Source organism: Apium graveolens, chromosome 2, assembly GCF_009905375.1.
Source record: "Apium graveolens cultivar Ventura chromosome 2, ASM990537v1, whole genome shotgun sequence".
NCBI classification, from domain to species: domain Eukaryota; kingdom Viridiplantae; phylum Streptophyta; class Magnoliopsida; order Apiales; family Apiaceae; genus Apium; species Apium graveolens.
The window spans coordinates 66032134-66051991 of NC_133648.1; the positions used below are offsets into that span (position 1 = coordinate 66032134).

Here is a 19858-nt window from a genome sequence, read left to right on the forward strand (position 1 = left end):
TATAAGTATATGCACAAGTTTTTTTCTTTTCTTTGTCTATCAGGCATTTGTTTTGCTGGAAAAGATCACGAGGTGTGAAGAACAATCTAGTTATAAGGTATGTAGCAGGGAAATGGAGGTAGCAGTTCACGTGTAAACAATTACTCCCTCCGTCCCAATTTATCTGTCTTGTTTGACTTTTTACGGTCAAATTGACCCAACTTTGACTGAAAATTTCATATAGTGGATTATCGAAAGTATTTATAAAAATTATATCATTTGAAAGGATGTTTAATGTACTTGAATAAGTATTTTTCAGCTTTTCAAAAATAATGAAAGAATAAGTTTTTGTTTACGGTCAAAATTCAGTCAATTTGACCATCAAAAATCAAATAAGACAGATAAATTGGGACGGAAAGAGTACAGTTTACAGGTACCGGAAGATGTGCCTGGAAATAACTTTCGAGTAGATAACTCGTTGGAGCTTTTAGTTGAAGTGAGAATAAATTGTGGACAGTATGTGTAATAACAAACTACAGAGGAATTGGAAGCTGAGATTTAGGAAGACTGTTATTAGCTCGAGGTCCGAGGACGTCTGCCGGAGAAGAATTAATTTATTCATCATGTTCGAGATGTCTACTCAGTCGAGGAGATTTAAGAATATTTGATTTACAGTTAAAAGTCTATTTTCCGAGGAGCAGGGGCTGAAGCTGAACAGAGAGATGGATGGAGCACATTCTTTTAGCTACTTAAAAAGTCTGAAAATTTATGCAGATGTACTGTTGTATCTTTCTATCAATTCATACTATTACACACCACAAGTTTATTAATATTTTTTGAACATAATTCTAGGATTAGTGTCAATGATATATTGTGAATTCAAATCCAAAAGTTTTATTTAGCAACAATGTATAAAAATAATTGAAAAGTATGCAAAGCATGTTCTACCAAAGATTGCATAGTTGTTTGTCTTGCTTGCTTGTGCTTGGGCGCTAGAAGCGGCCACCATTGATTCCAACACCAATCACACTATCATGAATGTCCAAAATTTTGCAAAGCCTGGATGTCAGAGTCAATGCGGAAAGCTGAAAGTACCATTTCCCTTCGGCATTCAAGTAGAAGGCCACGAAGATCGGAGTTGTTCCTTAAATTACGGATTCGATATTATCTGTAACACTTCTACTGACCCTCCCAAAGCCTTCATTAAATCTTGGAAGAACATCGAAATTTTTGACATTTCAGACAAGGAGCTGCGGATAAGTAATAATGTTGCTGCAAAGTGCTACAATCGATCTGGCCTTGTCTACAGAGAGGATCGTGTATCAACTGAAGTGGACGGAATAACATACACGTTTTCTAGTACCAATTTGTTGACTGTTGTTGGTTGTGATGATTATGTAGAATTTGTAGCAGATGCTGATCTGCGTAAAGGATGCGGTACCACATGTAGGAATGTGGAGGAAGTTGATAAAGATGGATGTTTTGGCACTGGCTGTTGCCAAGTATCTCTAAATGTTTTCAATTTCTACACAATCTTACTCAATAGCTACGAGAACCATACTACGAAAAATAACATCTGGAATTTTAACCCTTGCAGCTATGCATTTTTGGGTGAAAGAAACAGCTTCAATCATAGTCTTCTTTCAGATCTAAGCGATCCAACCTTAAAGAATAAGATCGAGGATACTGTCCCTATAGTACTCGACTGGGTGATAGATAAGAGTAAAAATTGTTCTGCAGCAGCTCAAGACCCTAATTCTTTTGCTTGCAGATATGCAAATAGCTCTTGCATTGATCCAGATGTAAGATCCGGTGGCTACCGTTGCAGTTGTGATGAAGGTTACGAGGGTAATCCATATCTGAGTCCAGGATGCAGAGGTAATTCAATGCTAGGTTTCATATTCACTTGTATTATTTGGTACCTGATTTTAGAAAGGCTACATAATCTAATGTAGTATAAATAATTTCTTTTCTTTTTTCTTTTGTAGATATTGATGAATGTGCAGATCCAACCAGGAATGATTGTGTGAAGATCTGCAATAATATTCCAGGGAATTATACATGTTCTTGTCCAGATGCTCATGATGGTAATGGCAGGAAAAGTGGAAGCGGTTGTGTTGCTAAAAACTCCGAGTTCCCCCTAATCAAGTTCATTCTAGGTAATAATCCTTCACAAGTTGGAAATTGAGTACATAAAACAAGTGAAGTTATCTCTTTAGGTAATCTATTACATTGAAGAGGATATATAATCAGAACGTGATATTACATTGAAGAGGATATATAAGTACATAGAGGTAATCTTGCCAATAGACTTTAGCGCTGCTACCTTAGAGGAATGTACTAATATAATGTTAAATTCTATCATTATCCGTTTCCCAATATATTATGGTTTGAAATTTTGCATGCAGGTATGTCATTTGGTTTCATCTCCTTAATTGTTGGAACCGGTTGGATATACTTCATTTTCAAGAAAAGAAGACATACTAAATTAAGAGAGAAGTTCTTCCAGCAAAATGGAGGTCTCTTGTTAAACCAACAAAGTACGTCCAAGGAGGGTGTTACTATTGAGTCGACAAAACTTTTCACAGATGAAGAACTAAAGAAAGCAACAAACAATTACGCCTCTGATAGGATCCTTGGACAAGGTGGTTATGGTATAGTGTTCAAAGGAATTCTACCTGATCAGCGTGTAGTTGCCATTAAAAGGTCCAAAATAATAGATAAGAGTCAAATGGAACAATTTATCAATGAGATGGTGATTCTTGCACAGGTTAACCATAGAAATGTTGTTAAACTCCTGGGGTGTTGTTTAGAGTGTGAAGTACCTCTGTTAGTTTATGAGTTTGTCTCAAATGGTACCTTATTCGAACATGTTCACAATATAAATGGAGGCAAGTCATGTCTGTCTTGGGAAAACCGGCTTAGAATTGCTGCTGAATCATCTGGCGCTCTTGCATATCTTCACTCTGCAGCTTCCATACCCGTCATTCATAAAGATGTCAAGTTAGCCAACATATTATTAGATGATCATCATGTGGCCAAAATTTCGGATTTTGGAGCATCAAGGCTTGTACCGTTGGATCGCACCCAAGTTACAACATTAGTCCAAGGGACCTTGGGTTACTTGGACCCTGAGTACTTCCACACAGGCCAGTTGACAGATAAAAGCGATGTTTATAGTTTAGGAGTGGTCCTTGCGGAGCTATTAACAGGGAGAAAGCCAATTTCTATGGATAAACTGCCTGAAGAAAGAAATCTAGCAACATATTTTATTACCTCTGTAAATGAAAAACGACTTTTTCTAATCCTAGAGCCTCGAGTGGTGAAGGAAGGGACATCAGAACAACTCGAAATTGCTGCTGAACTTGTGAAGAGGTGCTTAAGCCTTAATAGTAAAGAAAGACCTACAATGAAGGAAGTTACTATGGAATTAGAACGTTTGAGAAAATTTACAAAACATCCATGGACTAATCAACATGTCAATGAGGAGATCACCGGTTTAATAGGTCATACTGAGATTCAGTTATCAGATCTCTATGAAATTCAAACAAGTACTTACAGTAATATTGGGAGTGACTCAGAACAATATAATTCAAGCACTATCAGTTTGTTGCACCCATCAAGCATCCCTTGTTGATGTATATTTAGTTAATGTTTTGTGACTTATGTAACTGTACATTACATTTGTACAAGCCACGCTGATATTACATGTAATTTTACTTGAAAATACGGTATTTATTTTAATCTAGCTGTCTATTTGTACTTGATCAATAGGTGATGTCTATATGTGTTATGTACCTTGATGCTTGCTATTGTGTCAACAGTCGACTGCTGGTGGATTCGATCCTAATAAACTTATACTTGAACAGAGGTGAGATATACACTCAAACACTAGAAAATGATTGTTGAATGAAAGATTGCAGAATGTAATGGTCGTGCTATTCAAGTTCTACAGTATAAATGAGTGTATAATTAGAGGTATGGAACAAATGAATCGAATATGAACTGAAGTCCATGGAAGTAATGACTAACAGTGTGTTAATGCACTGGAATTACTCATTAAGAACTGAGTGTTTGTATAGTCGAATTTCCATCTTTATGATCGTTGCACAAGTCTCAAAATCCTCATCTTTTCTGCATCTCCTATTGTGTACTGAAATTTCATCTTTTTAGTGTACTGTAAAATACTTATGTTTATCATCCAAATCAAGCTATGCTTTGATCAAAAGAGTGATGTAATTTCAGATTATTATAGAGCTGTAACTTTAAAACTAGATACACCTGACATCAGTACAGTTAGGGACTTAGCTGCTGATGCTATATTGACTTGGTCTGCTCGGTAATTTTTTATTAATACCAATGTATTGGGAATAAATAGATTCAGTGTTCTTTCTAGAGCAAATTTTAAATTTGCTGCTGATGCTATATTGACTTATCATGATGTGATTCAATGCGTGTGCATGCGCGCATCAGCAGTTCTAGTCGAGTCTTGTCCGCGGACTAGAAGGTTTGATCAAAACTTAAAAGCCTGAAGCAGTCAACACAACAAGATTACATATTCATGATAGAGGTCGATTAATAGTACGAATAAATGCAAAGATGCATCACGTAGGCACTGCGCACTGGACGACTCTATGCATAGTTGAAATATTGAAAGCTAAGGGTACTGTGAGCTGTACGGCGTAAGGCAACAAGTTCCGATATAGCTGGGTAGCTAGACTTGGGGGATCTCCGTGCCTTAAAATTTGGACTTGACAAATTCGCTTATAGATATAGGAAGATGCCTATCGCTTGAAAATGATGGCAATCTTAAACGAGTGTCGTTTACTAACATTTTGAGTTGGTTATGACATTTGAGTTTTGTATTTTTGAGTTTACTTGTACATAATGTGGACAGAATCGTAGATCTATTCCACTTTTGAAATTGGATCCAGTTGTCATAACATTGCACTCTACAGACTCTATTGCAAAGGATTCAAAAAAGATTAGGCTGTTAATTCTATTGAATGATTACAGTTCTTCTAGGAGATCTACTTGGGCTGTTAATATTAGGCTGTAAATGTTTTTTAGAAACGGTAACACACACAAACTGAGGACATGCACAAACCAACTGAATTAAGTTTTTGAACTTGTTCCAATTCCAAATGACTCCGCCGGCTTCAGTAATTTTAATAAAAAGACGACAGTAACTAACATCTGAAAATGTTAGTTATTTCTTTATTTTCAGCAGATTTATTTGCTGTGTTCAGCAGCAATTATCAGCTTTAATATCGAGATCAAGCTTCTGCCAAATCATCTTAACTTCTGTGATTCTTTGGAATGTAGATGTGGATGTTCATTTGTACAAGTCTAAAGCTAAATTAGTATTACATCTGTAAACTCAAATTTGTCATACATTGTTCATATAAATTAAGTAGGTTATGCAAATGTAGTTGATCAGAGAGCAATGCATCTTGAGATACTTGGCTTGCAACTTGAAATTTAAAAAGAGCGTCTAAATAAACCAAATAAATTCAAACCTCGTTCAACATAAAGTTATCAGATATCAAAACAATGTAGTTATTAAAATATATTTGGTTAAAAAGTCAGAACACCACTGGAGTTTGTGAAATTACTTTTCTACTTGCAATTTGCATCTGAAAGTAAAATGTATGATTAATTTATCTCAAGTCTCCATAATTGATGCTTCAACAACTGATATTAATAGTCACTTGTTAATATTGCACTGGAAATTCATCATCAACTACATAGTTCGTACTACTACGTACGTTTGAATATACAAGTAAATGCAACATCCTAAACACTCTAGTGGTCTACATTGACTTGTTCAGTTGTTTAAACTATGATCAACAGCGTTAGTAATGTCTATATGTACAATTTTATAAACACCCAAATCTAACACTCCGTACAACGAACACAAAAATGTACTTGCTTCTTATCTTGGTTGCTTGTGCTCTGGGTATTGAAGGGGCCACCTCCGGATACGATACTACCTCCATTAAAACGGACAGCAATCACACTATTATGAATGTTGGAGACTTTGCAAAGCCAGGATGTCAAACTCAATGCGGAAATCTCAAAGTCCCATATCCGTTTGGTATTGTATCAAAAGGGAATGAAGAACACAATTGTTCCTTAAGCAGGGGATTCCAAATTACCTGCAACAATTCTGCCAACCCTCCCAAGGCTTTAATGAATGAATATCTCTATGAGATTTTTGATATATCAGACACCGAGCTGCGCATTGGTAACGATGTGGCTAAAAGCTGCTACAATCAATCTGGCGCATACAGTGAATATATTGTATCAAATGAAGTGGACGGGACTACGTTCAGTTATTCCAGTGCCAATGTGTTGAGTGTTGTAGGTTGTGATGACTCTGCAGATTCCTATCGAGATGGTTCTCTGCTTCCTAAAGGATGCACTACAACATGTATCAATAGAGAGGAGTTCGATGAAGACGGATGTTTTGGCACTGGCTGTTGCCAAGTACCCTTTAGCGCTCGCAATTTCTATAGGATCTCCCTCCGTAGCTTTACCAATCATAACAATAGCATCTCGCCTTGCGGCTATGCCTTTCTGGGTGAAAAAAACAGCTTCAACTTTAATGGTAGTACAGATCTTAACGATTCAGACTTCAAAAGTAAGACCGAGGCTAGGGTCCCAGTTGTACTCGACTGGGTGATTGAACAGGATACAAATTGTGCTCAAGCAGAAGTCTCTGATTCTTATGCTTGCAGGTATGCGAATACCTATTGCATTGATGTGCCTATAAGTTCCGGTGGCTACCGGTGCAGTTGTAAACAAGGCTACGAGGGTAATCCTTATCTCACCCCGGGATGCAAAGGTATGTGATTCGTTTAATTCACTTGCTTATAATATTTTGTACTTGATTGTATATAACAACTTAAATTACAGTTGTATAAACTATTTCCTCTCATTTCCTTTTCTTTTCTAGATATCGATGAATGTGCAGATCCAAACAAGAATGACTGTGCGAAGACTTGCATTAATATGCCAGGGAATTACAAATGTTCTTGCCCACCTGGTTATTACGGTGATGGTAGAAAAAATAACATGGGTTGTATTGCTGATCAAGTTCCTCGTGTGAGGTCGCAGTTTCCTTTAATCAAGTTATTAATAGGTAATAATACTTCAATATCATAAACTAAGCCTAGCTAATGTATCTTGTAGGTGAACTTCTCTTTTCACGCTTGTAAATTCCACTATTACTGAACTTTAGATCGATTCACATTTATCATTGGATTATAAGTCAGTAAGGCCCTTTGCTTTGATTACTTTGAAGAGGGAAAAGTCACAGCAACATAATACCATGATATAAAAGATAAAAGCCATCACAAGAACATTGTAGAAAACTAGAAATCCTTAAAAAAATTAGAGTGCAGATACAGTTAAATAATACAAAGTCAAGATTTACTGTTATTTATTACCCAGATCAATATGGGTTGCATGCAGGTATGTCAATCGGTTGCATCTTGTTGATAGTTGGAACGAATTGGTTATACTGCCTCATCAGAAAAAGAAAACATAATCAACTAAGGGATAAGTTCTTCCAGCAAAATGGTGGCCTCCTTTTAAAACAACAATGTAAGTCAAAGGAAGGTGTTATTATAGAGTCGACAAAACTTTTTACAGATGAAGAACTGAAGAAAGCAACAAATAACTATGCCTCTGACACGATACTTGGACAGGGAGGTTATGGCATAGTGTTCAAAGGTATTTTACTTGATCAACGTGTAGTTGCAATCAAAAAATCCAAAATTATGGACAAGACTCAAATAGAGCAATTTATCAATGAGATGATAATTCTTACACAAGTTAACCACAGAAATGTGGTTAAATTTCTGGGGTGTTGTCTAGAGTGTGAAGTACCACTGTTGGTTTATGAGTTTGTCTCAAATGGTACCTTATTCGAACATGTTCACAATATAAATGGAGGCGCGTCATGGTTATCTTTAGAAAATCGGCTGAGAATTGCTGCTGAATCTTCAGGCGCGCTGGCATATCTTCACTCGGCAACTTCCATTCCCGTCATTCACAGAGATGTCAAGCTAGCTAACATTTTACTAGATGATAATCGTGTAGCCAAAATTTCAGATTTTGGAGCATCGAGACTTGTACCTTTAGATCAAACCCAAGTGACGACATTGGTCCAAGGAACCTTGGGTTATCTGGACCCTGAATACTTCCACACAGGCCAGTTGACAGACAAAAGTGATGTTTATAGTTTTGGAGTGGTCCTGGCGGAGCTTTTGACAGGGAGAAAACCAATTTGCATGGAAAGATCACCTGAAGACAGAAACATAGCTACATATTTTATCACCTCTGTGAATGAGAATCGACTTTTTCAAATACTAGAGCCTCGATTGGTGAAGGAAGGGACGTTAGAGCAACTTGAAATAGCTGGTCAGCTAGTGAAGAGGTGTCTTAGCCTTAATGGTAGAGAAAGGCCTACAATGAAGGAAGTTACTGCGGAAATAGAAAGTTTGAGAAAGTATTCTAAACATCCTTGGGCTAATCAACAGGGCATCGAAGAGGCAACGAGTTTAATAGGTCGTACAGAGATTCAACACTCAGATCTTTATGAAATTCAACTAAATTCTTACAATGATTTTGGGCATGGATCCAGACAGTATAGCTCAAGTAGTAGTACTATTAGTTTGTTGCACCCATCAAACAGCCGTCGTTGAAATATCTCAAGTTCCCTGATTTCTGTAAAATATTGTTCATCTATATCTGGTTTTGCATATGTATTTAATCTGTGTAATGACGTATTTCTAGATTACTGGATTGTGTAATTTGATAATTATGTGGAATATAAATACCTGTGTATATAATACAAATAAATTCTGTTTATGACATTTATAGTTGAATCTTTGATTTCAGCTTTTATATAAACACTTATATTGAGAAATACGAACCTCGATTCCAACAGGGTATATATATTATAGTGACTGCGTTAGTAACTAGCCATTAATCTTCATCTAGTGATTGCCACACTAATCAGTAATCACAATGCAACACTATACAAGAGCTGGCACATGCAGTAAAAAAAATATGTAACTGGAAGTGAAAAAGGCACCACAAGCATCTCACGTTATCACTTAATCCTGATAAGAACGTTACCAGTCAGAATTTCCGATTTACTTTGTGATTGGTTTTTTATATTTATTTCCTTTTTTTATCCCGAGCCTTTCAGTAAATTGAGTTTGCGTGGCTTAGGACAAATCTAAGACAGGACATTGTACAAGATGTCGTGTTTCATGCTTCTATAATCCCAACTCGCAATGTTATTGGCAAAGAGACTCGCAACATACTCAAGTTTAACCTTACATATTTTGCCTTGTCACACATGTATTGCTCTTTGTATAAAATTTGAGAAGAAAATGCTATATTCGTTTAATAAGGGGGGAAAAATCTCGAATAAAACCTTGGTCAACCTGCATCTGTGAAGCTTTAATTCAATGTCATTCAGACCATATGGGCACACATTTTACTGAGTCTAATTAGATGATTAAGTTGACTGAGCTTCAAGTGAACTAGATTGATAGATTCTTGATAGAATTGGTATGATAGTAATCAAGACTGGGATATAGACATTTAACTGTAAGAATGGAACTACTGTTGAAAAGTATGTACCTCTTAAATTAGGCAAAGTCCCACAGGTAGACTTGCCGGGTCATTTTGCCTTTATAAACTTGTTTTTCAATTTTTTCTACTTTAAGAGAAGAATAAAATCGTTATAAATTTGTCAGAAGTCTGGTGAATGTTTTACTGACTTCTTGAGGCAGAATTTCATATGATTTGTTGCAAGTTCTTGAGCTGATGAAATATGTAAATATAACATTTCCAGCTCCGAAAAGCTTTCATGGATTGGACTGAAAAGTTGCCATTTGCTAACTTATTAGTAACAGTTTAGGCAGGACAAAACTACGTTTATACTAGTGTCATTTAGATGTCTAATCAAGAACACCTTCCATTAACTGGAGGATGATGACAGCTATGCATTCTTTCTTCTTCGCCTACTTGTTCAATTGTTAAGTGTTGACCTAAGTTCTATCAAGACAAGAACTCACAATTCAGAGGTTCAAAAAGAGAGGCAACGCACCACCGATAATTCTGAATACAAGACTTTGATATTCCATATTCACTTAGTAAACTGAATAGAAATATGCACTTGCTTATATTGCTTGTTTTTGCTTGGGGGCTAGAAGCTGCCCCTTTTGGATATAATAGCACTAACAACACTATTTTGAAGGTCGGAGTGTTTGCTAAGCCAGGATGTCAAAGCCAATGCGGAAACCTCAAAGTAGCATATCCGTTTGGAATCATATCAGAAGGGGATCAAGATCTGAATTGTTCCATGAATTCCTGGTTTGATATTACCTGCAACACAACTGTCAACCCTCCCAAGGCCTTCATAGAACTTAACGATGCTCACTTCGAGGTATTTGATATATCAGACTCTGAACTGCGCATTAGTAACCTCGGGGCCGAAGCGTGCTATGATCTATCTCCGTCACTTTACACGAGCTATTACACGTCACTTGATCTGGGGAACACTTCATACACGTATTCTGGCGCAAATGTGTTGACCGTTGTTGGTTGTGATGATTGGGCAAACTTCTACCAGGCTGAAGACGAAGATTTGCCTACAGGATGCACTACCATCTGTCACAATGAGAAGGAAGTCAGGAAAGACGAGTGTTCTGGAAGTGGCTGTTGCCAAGTAACCGTTAATGCTCTCAAGTACTATTATGTTGACCTCGGTACCTATGGCAACCATACAGACAACATTTCATCTTTTAACCCTTGCGGCTATGCATTTTTGGGTGAAAAAAAGCGCTTCAATTTTCTTGGTCTTTCAGATCTTAAAGATGTCGCAGCCTTAAACAATAAGATCGAGACTACTGTACCTATAGTACTCGACTGGGTGATTGATGAAAATAGAACTTGTGCTCAAGCAGCTCAGCACTCTAATTCTTTTGCTTGCAGATATGCACATACCTACTGTATTGACGGAGGTAAAAGTTCAGGTGGCTACCGTTGCAGCTGTAATCAAGGTTACGAGGGTAATCCATATCTTAGCCCAGGATGCAAAGGTAACTAAATGCTACAGTTATGTTCCTTTGATTAACTGTTGCCTTCATTTAATAAAAATCATTTTTTTTCGCTTTTCCAGATATAGATGAATGTGCAGATCCAAACAACAATCAATGTGAGAAGACATGCATTAATACTTTAGGTAATTATACATGTTCTTGTCCGCATGGTTATGACGGCGATGGCAGGAAAGATGGCAGTGGTTGCGTTGCTAGAAGTTCCAAGTTCCCCCTGATCAAGTTCATATTAGGTATTTATAAGTGGTAAATTGGACACAGTATTTTGACAGCTGCCTTAGGAACAACGCAGTAGAAATTCTGTCAATTGATTATACTGCAAATATATACTGAAAGGAATTTAGATTATTTAGCATAAGGTAAAATTATTCTTTATTTACTGTTCAAAGTATTATAACTTGCTTGCAGGTTTGTCATTTAGTTGCATCTCATTATTCGTTGGAACTATTACCTCATACTGCATCGTTCAGAAAAGAAAACATACTCAATTAAGAGAGAAGTTCTTCGAGCAAAATGGAGGTCTCCTATTTAAACAACAGAGCAATTCAAAGGACGGAAGTGCTGTTGATTCAACTAAACTTTTTACAGACAAGGAACTGAAGAAAGCAACAAATAACTATGCCTCTGATAGGATTATTGGACAAGGTGGTTATGGTATAGTGTTCAAAGGAATTCTACCTGATCAACGTGTAGTTGCTATCAAAAGGTCAAAAACAATTGATAAGAGTCAAGTGGAGCAATTCATTAATGAGATGGTTATTCTTACACAAGTTAACCACAGGAATGTGGTGAAACTCCTGGGGTGTTGTTTAGAGTGTGAAGTACCTCTGTTAGTTTATGAGTTTGTCTCAAATGGTACCTTATTCCATCATGTCCACAACACGGATGGAAGGATGTCATGGTTATCTTTGGAGAATCGGCTGAGAATTGCTGCTGAATGTTCTAGTGCACTTGCATATCTTCACTCTGCAGCTTCCATACCCGTCATTCATAGAGATGTCAAGTTAGCCAACATTTTACTGGATGATCATCATGTGGCCAAAATTTCAGATTTCGGAGCATCAAGGCTTGTACCATTGAATCAAACCCAAGTGACTACATTAGTCCAAGGGACCTTGGGCTACTTAGACCCTGAATACATTCACAAAGGCCACTTGACAGCCAAAAGTGATGTTTATAGTTTTGGCGTGGTCCTTGCCGAGCTCTTAACCGGGAAAAAACCAATTTCCTATATGAGATCCCTTGAAGACAGACACTTAGCTACATTTTTTGTCACCGCTGTAGATGAACATCGAATTTTTCAAATACTGGATCCTAGAGTAGTGCGTGAAGGGACATTCGAGCAACTCGAAGCAGCTGCTCGACTTGTGAAGAGGTGTCTTAGCCTTTATTGTAAAGAAAGGCCTACAATGAAGGAAGTTACAATGGAAATAGAAAGACTGAGAATATTCAACAAGCATCTATGGGCAATTCAACATGGCAATGAAGAGACCACACGCTTTATAGATCGGATGGACGTTCAGCATTCGGATCTCTATGAAATTCAACCAAGTTCAAATCATAACATAAGGGATACCCCGGAACAGTATAACTCAAGTCCTGTCAGTTTGTTGCATTACAGCCCTCGTTGAGATATATCGAGTGTTGCGATTTGCTTAGTATACATGACAATTGCAGGCCTTAAGTTATAGTATTATATATCATTATATCTGCATGTATAGCTTATGATACATTGTTTACTTGTATGAGTTGGATACTTTTCTGCAAATGTATAAGATAGAAAGAAGTGGTGTAAAATTTCGTATCATATTTCATAATCTTGTAAAATATGTAAGGAGTAAATAAATCAATGTAATTGCACTGGAGATTCAGTGGAATCTGAAACAATTGAGGACAAATGATTGACAGTAATTGTATATATTTATTGGTTAAGAAGGAAATGAAGAAAATGAGTTATTGAGTTACTTAAAACAAACTATTAACATCTAGCCAAAGGAGTTGGTTGACAGCCACCCCATACGAATGTGGAGAGATCCATGTAGCCTGGAAATTACGAGCAATTTGTGTCTGGATCATAATGTTAATCCACCACGTTCATCAGAAGCTGGTCAACTGGCAGGTCCTAAACCAATTAGTCGTCAAACACTTCTCATATATGTTGATTGCTCTCGTACCGCTTCTGGAATATTTATGTTAAATTTCATTTTAAACTGTCAACTTGTTTTTAAAGGGAACAATTATAGTATTTCATAAAAACTTGTCGAACTGAAACACATCCGTTTGTAGTTTTCCTTAAAATTACACTGCCGTTTTCTAACCGTATATTGCTAATGCTACGGGTCATTTTCATCCATTTCATAATTTTCTCCGCCCATTTACATTTGGCAAAACTGTATGTTAAACAAAGATTAGTTCTATTAATCAAATAAATAAAACAAAAAGGTGCACTCAAACATGGCTCAGATTGTATTGTAATAGGCCAGAAGCAATACTCATCCATTGAATAGTCTTCAACTAATCTGAGCGATGACCTATGTCAAGATAAGGACTTTCCGATCAACTTGATTTTGCCGACGAGCCTTCAAGTCCGTGCAACTCCTTACTAGTATACTCCATACGATGAAAATGAAGATGCACCTGCTTTTTGTCTTGATTTGTGCGTGGGGTCTAGAAGCTTCCACTTCCACTTCAGGATATAATACCACTAGTCACAGTATTATGAATGTTGGAGACTTTGCTAAGCCGGGATGTGAAAGCCAATGTGGAAACTTGAAAGTGCCATATCCCTTTGGCATCCAATCAGAGGGGAACGATGTCCCGAGTTGTTCCATAAATTACGAGTTTGAAATTATCTGCGACACTTCTACCAACCCTCCGAAGGCTTTTATAAAAACTTGGAACAACATTGAGATTTTTGATATATCAGACAACGAGATGCGCATTAGTAACGTTGTGGCTGAAAACTGTTATGATCAATCTGGTTCTTACAGAAATAATTCTGTTTCAACTGAATTGGACGGAACTACATTCACGTTTTCTAGCGCAAATGTGTTGACTGTAGTGGGCTGTGATGACTATGTAGACATCTTTAAGGGCTCCTCTCTGCCTAAAGGCTGCGGTACCACATGTCTGACTGAGAAGGAAATAGATAAAGACGGGTGTTTTGGCACTGGTTGTTGCCAAGTATCCATTAATATTCTCGATTTCTACATAATCTACCTCCTTAGCTATCAGAACCACACTACAAATAACATCACGTCTTTTAACCCTTGCAGCTATGCTTTTTTGGGTGAAAAAGACAGCTTTGATTTTAGTCTTCTTTCAAATCTTAAAGATGCAACTTTGAAGAATAAGATCCTGGACACTGTCCCTATAGTACTGGACTGGGTCATTGATAAGAATACAACGTGTGCTCAAGCAACTCAAGACTCTAATACTTTTGCTTGCAGATATGCAAATAGCCATTGCATTGACGCAGGCATAAGATCTGGTGGCTATCGTTGCACTTGTAACCAAGGTTACGAAGGTAATCCATATCTCAGCCCAGGATGCAAAGGTAACTAATTTCTACAATTTATAGGTAACGTTTAATTAACTGAAAAAATGTAAATCCGTATTACAAGGAGAAAAGTACCCCCGAGGCTACCCTAATAGAGGTCAACCAGCTACTAAATCCCTAAAGAAGAATCATAGGAAAAAGCCAATACAAAAAACTGCCCAAGCTATCTTCCAAAATCTCCTTGTGGTAAAATAGGAAAAGATGAACCTGGGTTATGCTACAATAACACATTCCTAACTATGTTAATGGCCAAAGAAGCAACCACAAGCAAATCCTTACTCCCGCTATTATGAAACTGTCAATTCCCATAAACCAAGGCAGCAAGAGATAGACTTGTACTTAAAGTACAACAACTTGATTTACGAGATATGAATCATTTCTTTTTTCCTTTCTTCTTTTCTAGATATCGATGAATGTGCAGATCCTACCAAGAACGATTGTCAGAAGACTTGCATTAATATTCCAGGGGATTACAACTGTTCTTGTCCACGTGATTATAACGGTGATGGCAGGAAAAGTGGCAGTGGTTGTGCTGCTAAAAGGCTGTCCAGGTTTCCCTTGATCAAGTTCATTATAGGTAACAATCCTTCATGAGTCATAAACTGAGTCCATTTTTATGTATAAGATCTACCGTCAGAGAACTCATCTCTCCGCAAATAAGCTAATTAGCTGTTCAGTTTAAAAATTCTACCATTACTGTGCTGCCATGAGTTGGTTGAAGCCGTGGTTTTCTTTTTTTAATGAAGAGTGATAAATCACGGGGAGATGGTACTTTGATTTATAAAAAAGCAATAGCAACAATGAAGTAGTGCAGATCCATCATAAGAATCTTGTAAGTAAAATCATGTGTTCTCTCTTTATTCATCAACCAATATATTGTAAATTGCATGCAGGTGCGTCACTTGGTTGCATCTTCATAATCGTTGGAACTCATTGGCTATACTATGTAATTAAGAAAAGAAAACATACTCAATTAAGAGAGAAGTTCTTCAAACAAAATGGCGGTCTCCTGTTAAAACAACAAAGTCTTTCAAAGGAGGGTGTTACGGTTGAGTCAACAAAACTTTTCACAAGTGAAGAGTTGAAGAAAGCAACGAATAATTATGCCTCTGACAGAATCCTTGGACAAGGTGGCTATGGTATAGTTTTTAAAGGATTTTTACCTGAACAACGTGTTGTTGCAATTAAAAGGTCCAAAATAATGGATAAGAATCAAATAGAGCAATTTATCAATGAGATGGTGATTCTTACACAAGTTAACCACAGAAATGTGGTTAAACTTCTTGGGTGTTGTTTAGAGTGTGAAGTACCTCTGTTGGTTTATGAGTTCGTCTCCAATGGTACCTTATATGATCATGTCCACAAGATAGATGGAGGCATGTCATGGTTATCACTAGAAAACCGGTTGAGAATTGCTGCTGAAACTTCAGGTGCCCTTGCATATCTTCACTCGGCAGCATCCATACCCGTTATTCATAGAGATGTCAAGTTAGCCAATATTTTACTGGATGATCGGAATGTGGCCAAAATTTCTGATTTTGGAGCATCGAGGCTTGTATCCTTGGACCAAACCCAAGTGACTACATTAGTCCAAGGGACCTTAGGGTACTTGGACCCTGAATACTTCCACTCAGGCCAATTGACCGACAAAAGTGATGTTTATAGTTTTGGAGTTGTCCTTGCAGAGCTTTTAACAGGAAGAAAACCAATTTGCATGGAGAGATCCTCTGCAGACCAAAACCTGGCTACATATTTTATCGCCTCTGTAAATAAACATCAGATTTTTCAAATCCTAGAGCCTCGAGTGGTGAAGGAAGGAACGTTGGAGCAACTCGAAACAGTTGCTCAACTTGTAAAGAGATGCCTTAGCTTGAATGGTAAAGAAAGACCTACAATGAAGGAAGTTACGATGGAAATAGAAAGTTTGAGAAAACTTACTAGACATCCATGGGCAAATCAACATCGCAATGAAGAGACCACAAGTTTAACAGGTCATACTGTGATTCAACCTTCAGACCTTTATGGAATTCAACCAGGCTCTAATAACAATGTAATTGGAAATAATACTGAACAGTATGAGTCAAGTACTATCAGTTTGTCGCCCTCGTCGACCTGCAACCCTCGTTGAGATATCTCATGTGTCAGGTGTAATTTGTGTAACACGCATAATTAGTGACTAGTGCACATGCAATTACTCTGTACAGGTCTTGTGATTAGTTAGAATTTAGTAACAACATAATCGAGGTTAAACAAGCAAAATATAATGAAAATGTATACGATAACTGATGAAACACAGTAACGGACTGATAAGTTGGGTGTCGTCAATTGAATTCAGTGATCAAGAGCATATCTAAAGCTGCTGGTCTAACTAAACTAGTGAGTTTCTTCAATTTCATGTTATGTCTTATAAATGAGAACGTTGTCGAAGAGGCCTTCATCAAGGTTATCAACATACAGAATAATTATAGGGGAAACAGGTTGTAGGAGAGGGAGATAACATAAGGCTAATGTTTTCTTAATTCCCTTTTCCCGTTTTTCTTTTATGTTCAGATGATCTCTCAGGTTTAATTTTTAACATGTCCCTGGTTATCTCTTAGCAACTGCATAATAAACTCAACCACTCATCACATATCACCCTGTTTTGTGGGAAACATTGCCAGACTAAAATGCACTTACTGTACTTGCATTATAGCTGTCTGATTGTGATACTGACATTCAAAAACTAGCTATTACTATACTGAATTTTCATAACTTTTACACTATGCATGTTTCGGTTAACTTTGACCAATTCAGTAGTTTGAGCGAGTGTAAAAATAATCAAGTTAATTTCAATCAATTTTTAGCTCCAGAAAAATAATAAAAAAATTATAATTTAATTCTTTTTTAAAAAAAGAAGATGATGAAAAATAGATACAGTGTAGATACATGAAGTGCACTTTAAAGTCTAAACATAGCATTGGTTTTGAACAAATGTGATAAAAAATTAAAATTATGATTAGATGGTATACTCCAACTTTTATAGTGAACAAATGGCATGTATAAATACTTTTTTTTTAAATAGGCATGCATAAATCCTTATTCAAAGTTTTGTTTATTGATCCTTATTCAAAGTTTTGTTTATTGATTATCTTTTGTTTCGAAATTGATATTTTAAAAAGTAAAATAAAAAAAAATTTGTCTAAAATATTTAGAAGTTTATAATAAAAGTTGAATAACATTTTTATAATAATAGAATTAATTCCCATGTAATTATAGAAATAGACCCTTATTTGGCAAACCTAATAAGTCAGCTTAACGACTTATAAGCCCGCAACAGCTTATCGACGTTTGACAAACGTCAAACCTGATAAGTCAGCTTAACGACTTATAAGCCCGCAACAGCTTATTGACGAGTGTTTATCGACTCAATGTATAAGTTGAATTTACAACTTATAAGCTGACTAGTATGTAACCCGTGTTTGGCATCGAGGTTTTATTTTTAATATTTTTTAATTAATTTATGTAAAACAATTTTTTTTAGTTCTAACAATTGTTGTGAAATGAAATAATAAACTATTCGAAAGATAGTGAAGTAAATAAAAATTAGACATTTGATGATATTAAAATTGCAAAGGTTAGTCCAGCGACTTTTAAAAGATAAATTATTTAACTCATTAAATGATTAAATAAAAGTAAATGAAATAAATTTTAGACAATAGATCACATTAAAAAGTTAAAAAACGTATGCTCGGATATAAATTGGGGTTTCATGTTCTCAGAAAAGGAGTGGGTTTAATATTTCAGGCAATAAGATTAAAATGCTACAACTTGGGTGAATTATAGAAAACTTCTTTTTACACAATATTTTTTGTACTATTTTTCTTTTATGTGGTTATGTCGCCTAAGAGGATTTGGAGAACAGGTGGTCAACTGACACATGATAGAGCAATATAAAGTTGGTCATGAGAGAAAGTAGGACTGAGAAGATACACACCAACCTTTTCCAAAGACTGTCCTTGACTTTTATTAATCGTAATTGTAAAATATACTTGCAACAACATCTGTCTCCTCTTAAATATGAAAGGCCACTTAGAGTTACTTTCATTTGATGTTATGCTAAATCTCGGAATAATATGCGTAGGTTAGATATTTTAAATGCTGAATATGCTAACTTTTATATGTGATATAATTAAACTGCTCTAATATTGAAAGATCTAGCCATTGTTCCATACATCAATTTGATTGATAATTAACTTTAAACCCATTGATAAATATCTTGGTCATATATACTTTTCTAATTGGAGTTAAGTCATAGAGGTTTGTGGTTGTTTCTGTAATTGGTGCTTTCTTGTTATATATACTATTACAGTTTCAGAATCATAAATATATCAAAGATGCCCATGTACCCTTAAACGGGTAGTTTGCTAACGGATAATGTGCAACAATATTCACATAAAGAAATGCATCTTAAATTGAACGAAACTGCAATATATTAATAGCTTAATAGTATCTAAAAATATGGGGGGGGAATTATTGTTGCCTAAAAACCATAAAAAAAAAACTTTGACAAATGTCTGGACTTGATCTTTTATTTAGGTAGTAAACGAAAAAATTCTGAAACAGACGCTTTAGATAATTTGATGTAATCTTCCCGCAGTAATTCAAAGATGAAAATGTCAGTATAGCTCATTTCTCCTACCAGTTTAGACCAAAAATGTTTATGAGTTTTAGTTCAATTGTTGAGTTATATAACTTTAAAGAAGTAGTGTGATCACATTTAATAACGCACATTCTTGACCTAAACTACATTATTGTATGAAAAAATAAATATTAGTAAATTTTAAAATTCAAAATATTTGTAAAAGTCATAAATACATGATTTCATTCATTCATCATTATTAGGACAATCATATCCAGTACTATCAAGCCTGTAAAAATAAATAATACACTAAGAATTTGTTGTTAAGAAAAACTTAGTATAGAACTAAATAATACAATTTGTTACATTCATACCAGTGCCATGAAATTCCAAACCCCAGTCTCACCCTCGTTAATATAAATTCTAGATGCTCGAGTATTAGTGATTGAAATAATATCTGAAATTAAAAACAATACATATAACATAAGTTAGGCACAGTCTAAAGTTTTAATTACATTTTTTATTTAAATATGAATAAATCTAAAGACTTACTTCTATCCA

General features: G+C 35.9%; 4 protein-coding genes across 4 annotated transcripts; all 4 read left to right on the forward strand.

Moving 5' to 3' along the window:
- The first annotated feature begins 987 nt into the window (after window positions 1-987).
- LOC141690381 (putative wall-associated receptor kinase-like 16) lies at window positions 988-3616 on the forward strand. The gene is made up of 3 exons (XM_074495191.1): window positions 988-1857; window positions 1968-2138; window positions 2388-3616. The coding sequence occupies exons 1-3, from the start codon at window positions 1014-1016 to the stop codon at window positions 3614-3616; spliced, it is 2244 nt and encodes a 747-aa protein (XP_074351292.1). The 5' UTR covers window positions 988-1013.
- Window positions 3617-5902: 2286 nt separating this feature from the next.
- Window positions 5903-8758, forward strand: LOC141707486 (wall-associated receptor kinase 2-like). The gene is made up of 3 exons (XM_074510676.1): window positions 5903-6826; window positions 6938-7123; window positions 7456-8758. Exons 1-3 carry the CDS (start codon window positions 6004-6006, stop codon window positions 8688-8690), a joined length of 2244 nt encoding a protein of 747 aa, XP_074366777.1. The 5' UTR covers window positions 5903-6003; the 3' UTR covers window positions 8691-8758.
- Window positions 8759-9738: 980 nt separating this feature from the next.
- Window positions 9739-12865, forward strand: LOC141707485 (wall-associated receptor kinase 2-like). Its single transcript, XM_074510675.1, has 3 exons — window positions 9739-11102; window positions 11183-11353; window positions 11529-12865. Exons 1-3 carry the CDS (start codon window positions 10172-10174, stop codon window positions 12749-12751), a joined length of 2325 nt encoding a protein of 774 aa, XP_074366776.1. The 5' UTR covers window positions 9739-10171; the 3' UTR covers window positions 12752-12865.
- An 874-nt stretch (window positions 12866-13739) lies between these two features.
- On the forward strand, window positions 13740-16838 carry LOC141690391 (wall-associated receptor kinase 2-like). The gene is made up of 3 exons (XM_074495198.1): window positions 13740-14676; window positions 15083-15256; window positions 15573-16838. The coding sequence occupies exons 1-3, from the start codon at window positions 13740-13742 to the stop codon at window positions 16805-16807; spliced, it is 2346 nt and encodes a 781-aa protein (XP_074351299.1). The 3' UTR covers window positions 16808-16838.
- Window positions 16839-19858: the final 3020 nt, after the last annotated feature.

Bases quoted from the DNA above. Each gene is read 5' to 3' on its own strand.
- LOC141690391 (XM_074495198.1), top strand. From the start codon at position 13,740: ATGAAAATGAAGATGCACCTGCTTTTTGTCTTGATTTGTGCGTGGGGT. The intron at 14,677-15,082 runs GTAACTAATTTC...CTTCTTTTCTAG, and splicing joins TCTCAGCCCAGGATGCAAAG to ATATCGATGAATGTGCAGAT. The intron at 15,257-15,572 runs GTAACAATCCTT...AATTGCATGCAG, and splicing joins CTTGATCAAGTTCATTATAG to GTGCGTCACTTGGTTGCATC.
- LOC141707486 (XM_074510676.1), top strand. From the start codon at position 6,004: ATGAATGTTGGAGACTTTGCAAAGCCAGGATGTCAAACTCAATGCGGA. The intron at 6,827-6,937 runs GTATGTGATTCG...TTTCTTTTCTAG, and splicing joins TCTCACCCCGGGATGCAAAG to ATATCGATGAATGTGCAGAT. The intron at 7,124-7,455 runs GTAATAATACTT...GGTTGCATGCAG, and splicing joins TTTAATCAAGTTATTAATAG to GTATGTCAATCGGTTGCATC.
- LOC141690381 (XM_074495191.1), top strand. From the start codon at position 1,014: ATGAATGTCCAAAATTTTGCAAAGCCTGGATGTCAGAGTCAATGCGGA. The intron at 1,858-1,967 runs GTAATTCAATGC...TTTCTTTTGTAG, and splicing joins TCTGAGTCCAGGATGCAGAG to ATATTGATGAATGTGCAGAT. The intron at 2,139-2,387 runs GTAATAATCCTT...TTTTGCATGCAG, and splicing joins CCTAATCAAGTTCATTCTAG to GTATGTCATTTGGTTTCATC.
- LOC141707485 (XM_074510675.1), top strand. From the start codon at position 10,172: ATGCACTTGCTTATATTGCTTGTTTTTGCTTGGGGGCTAGAAGCTGCC. The intron at 11,103-11,182 runs GTAACTAAATGC...TCGCTTTTCCAG, and splicing joins TCTTAGCCCAGGATGCAAAG to ATATAGATGAATGTGCAGAT. The intron at 11,354-11,528 runs GTATTTATAAGT...ACTTGCTTGCAG, and splicing joins CCTGATCAAGTTCATATTAG to GTTTGTCATTTAGTTGCATC.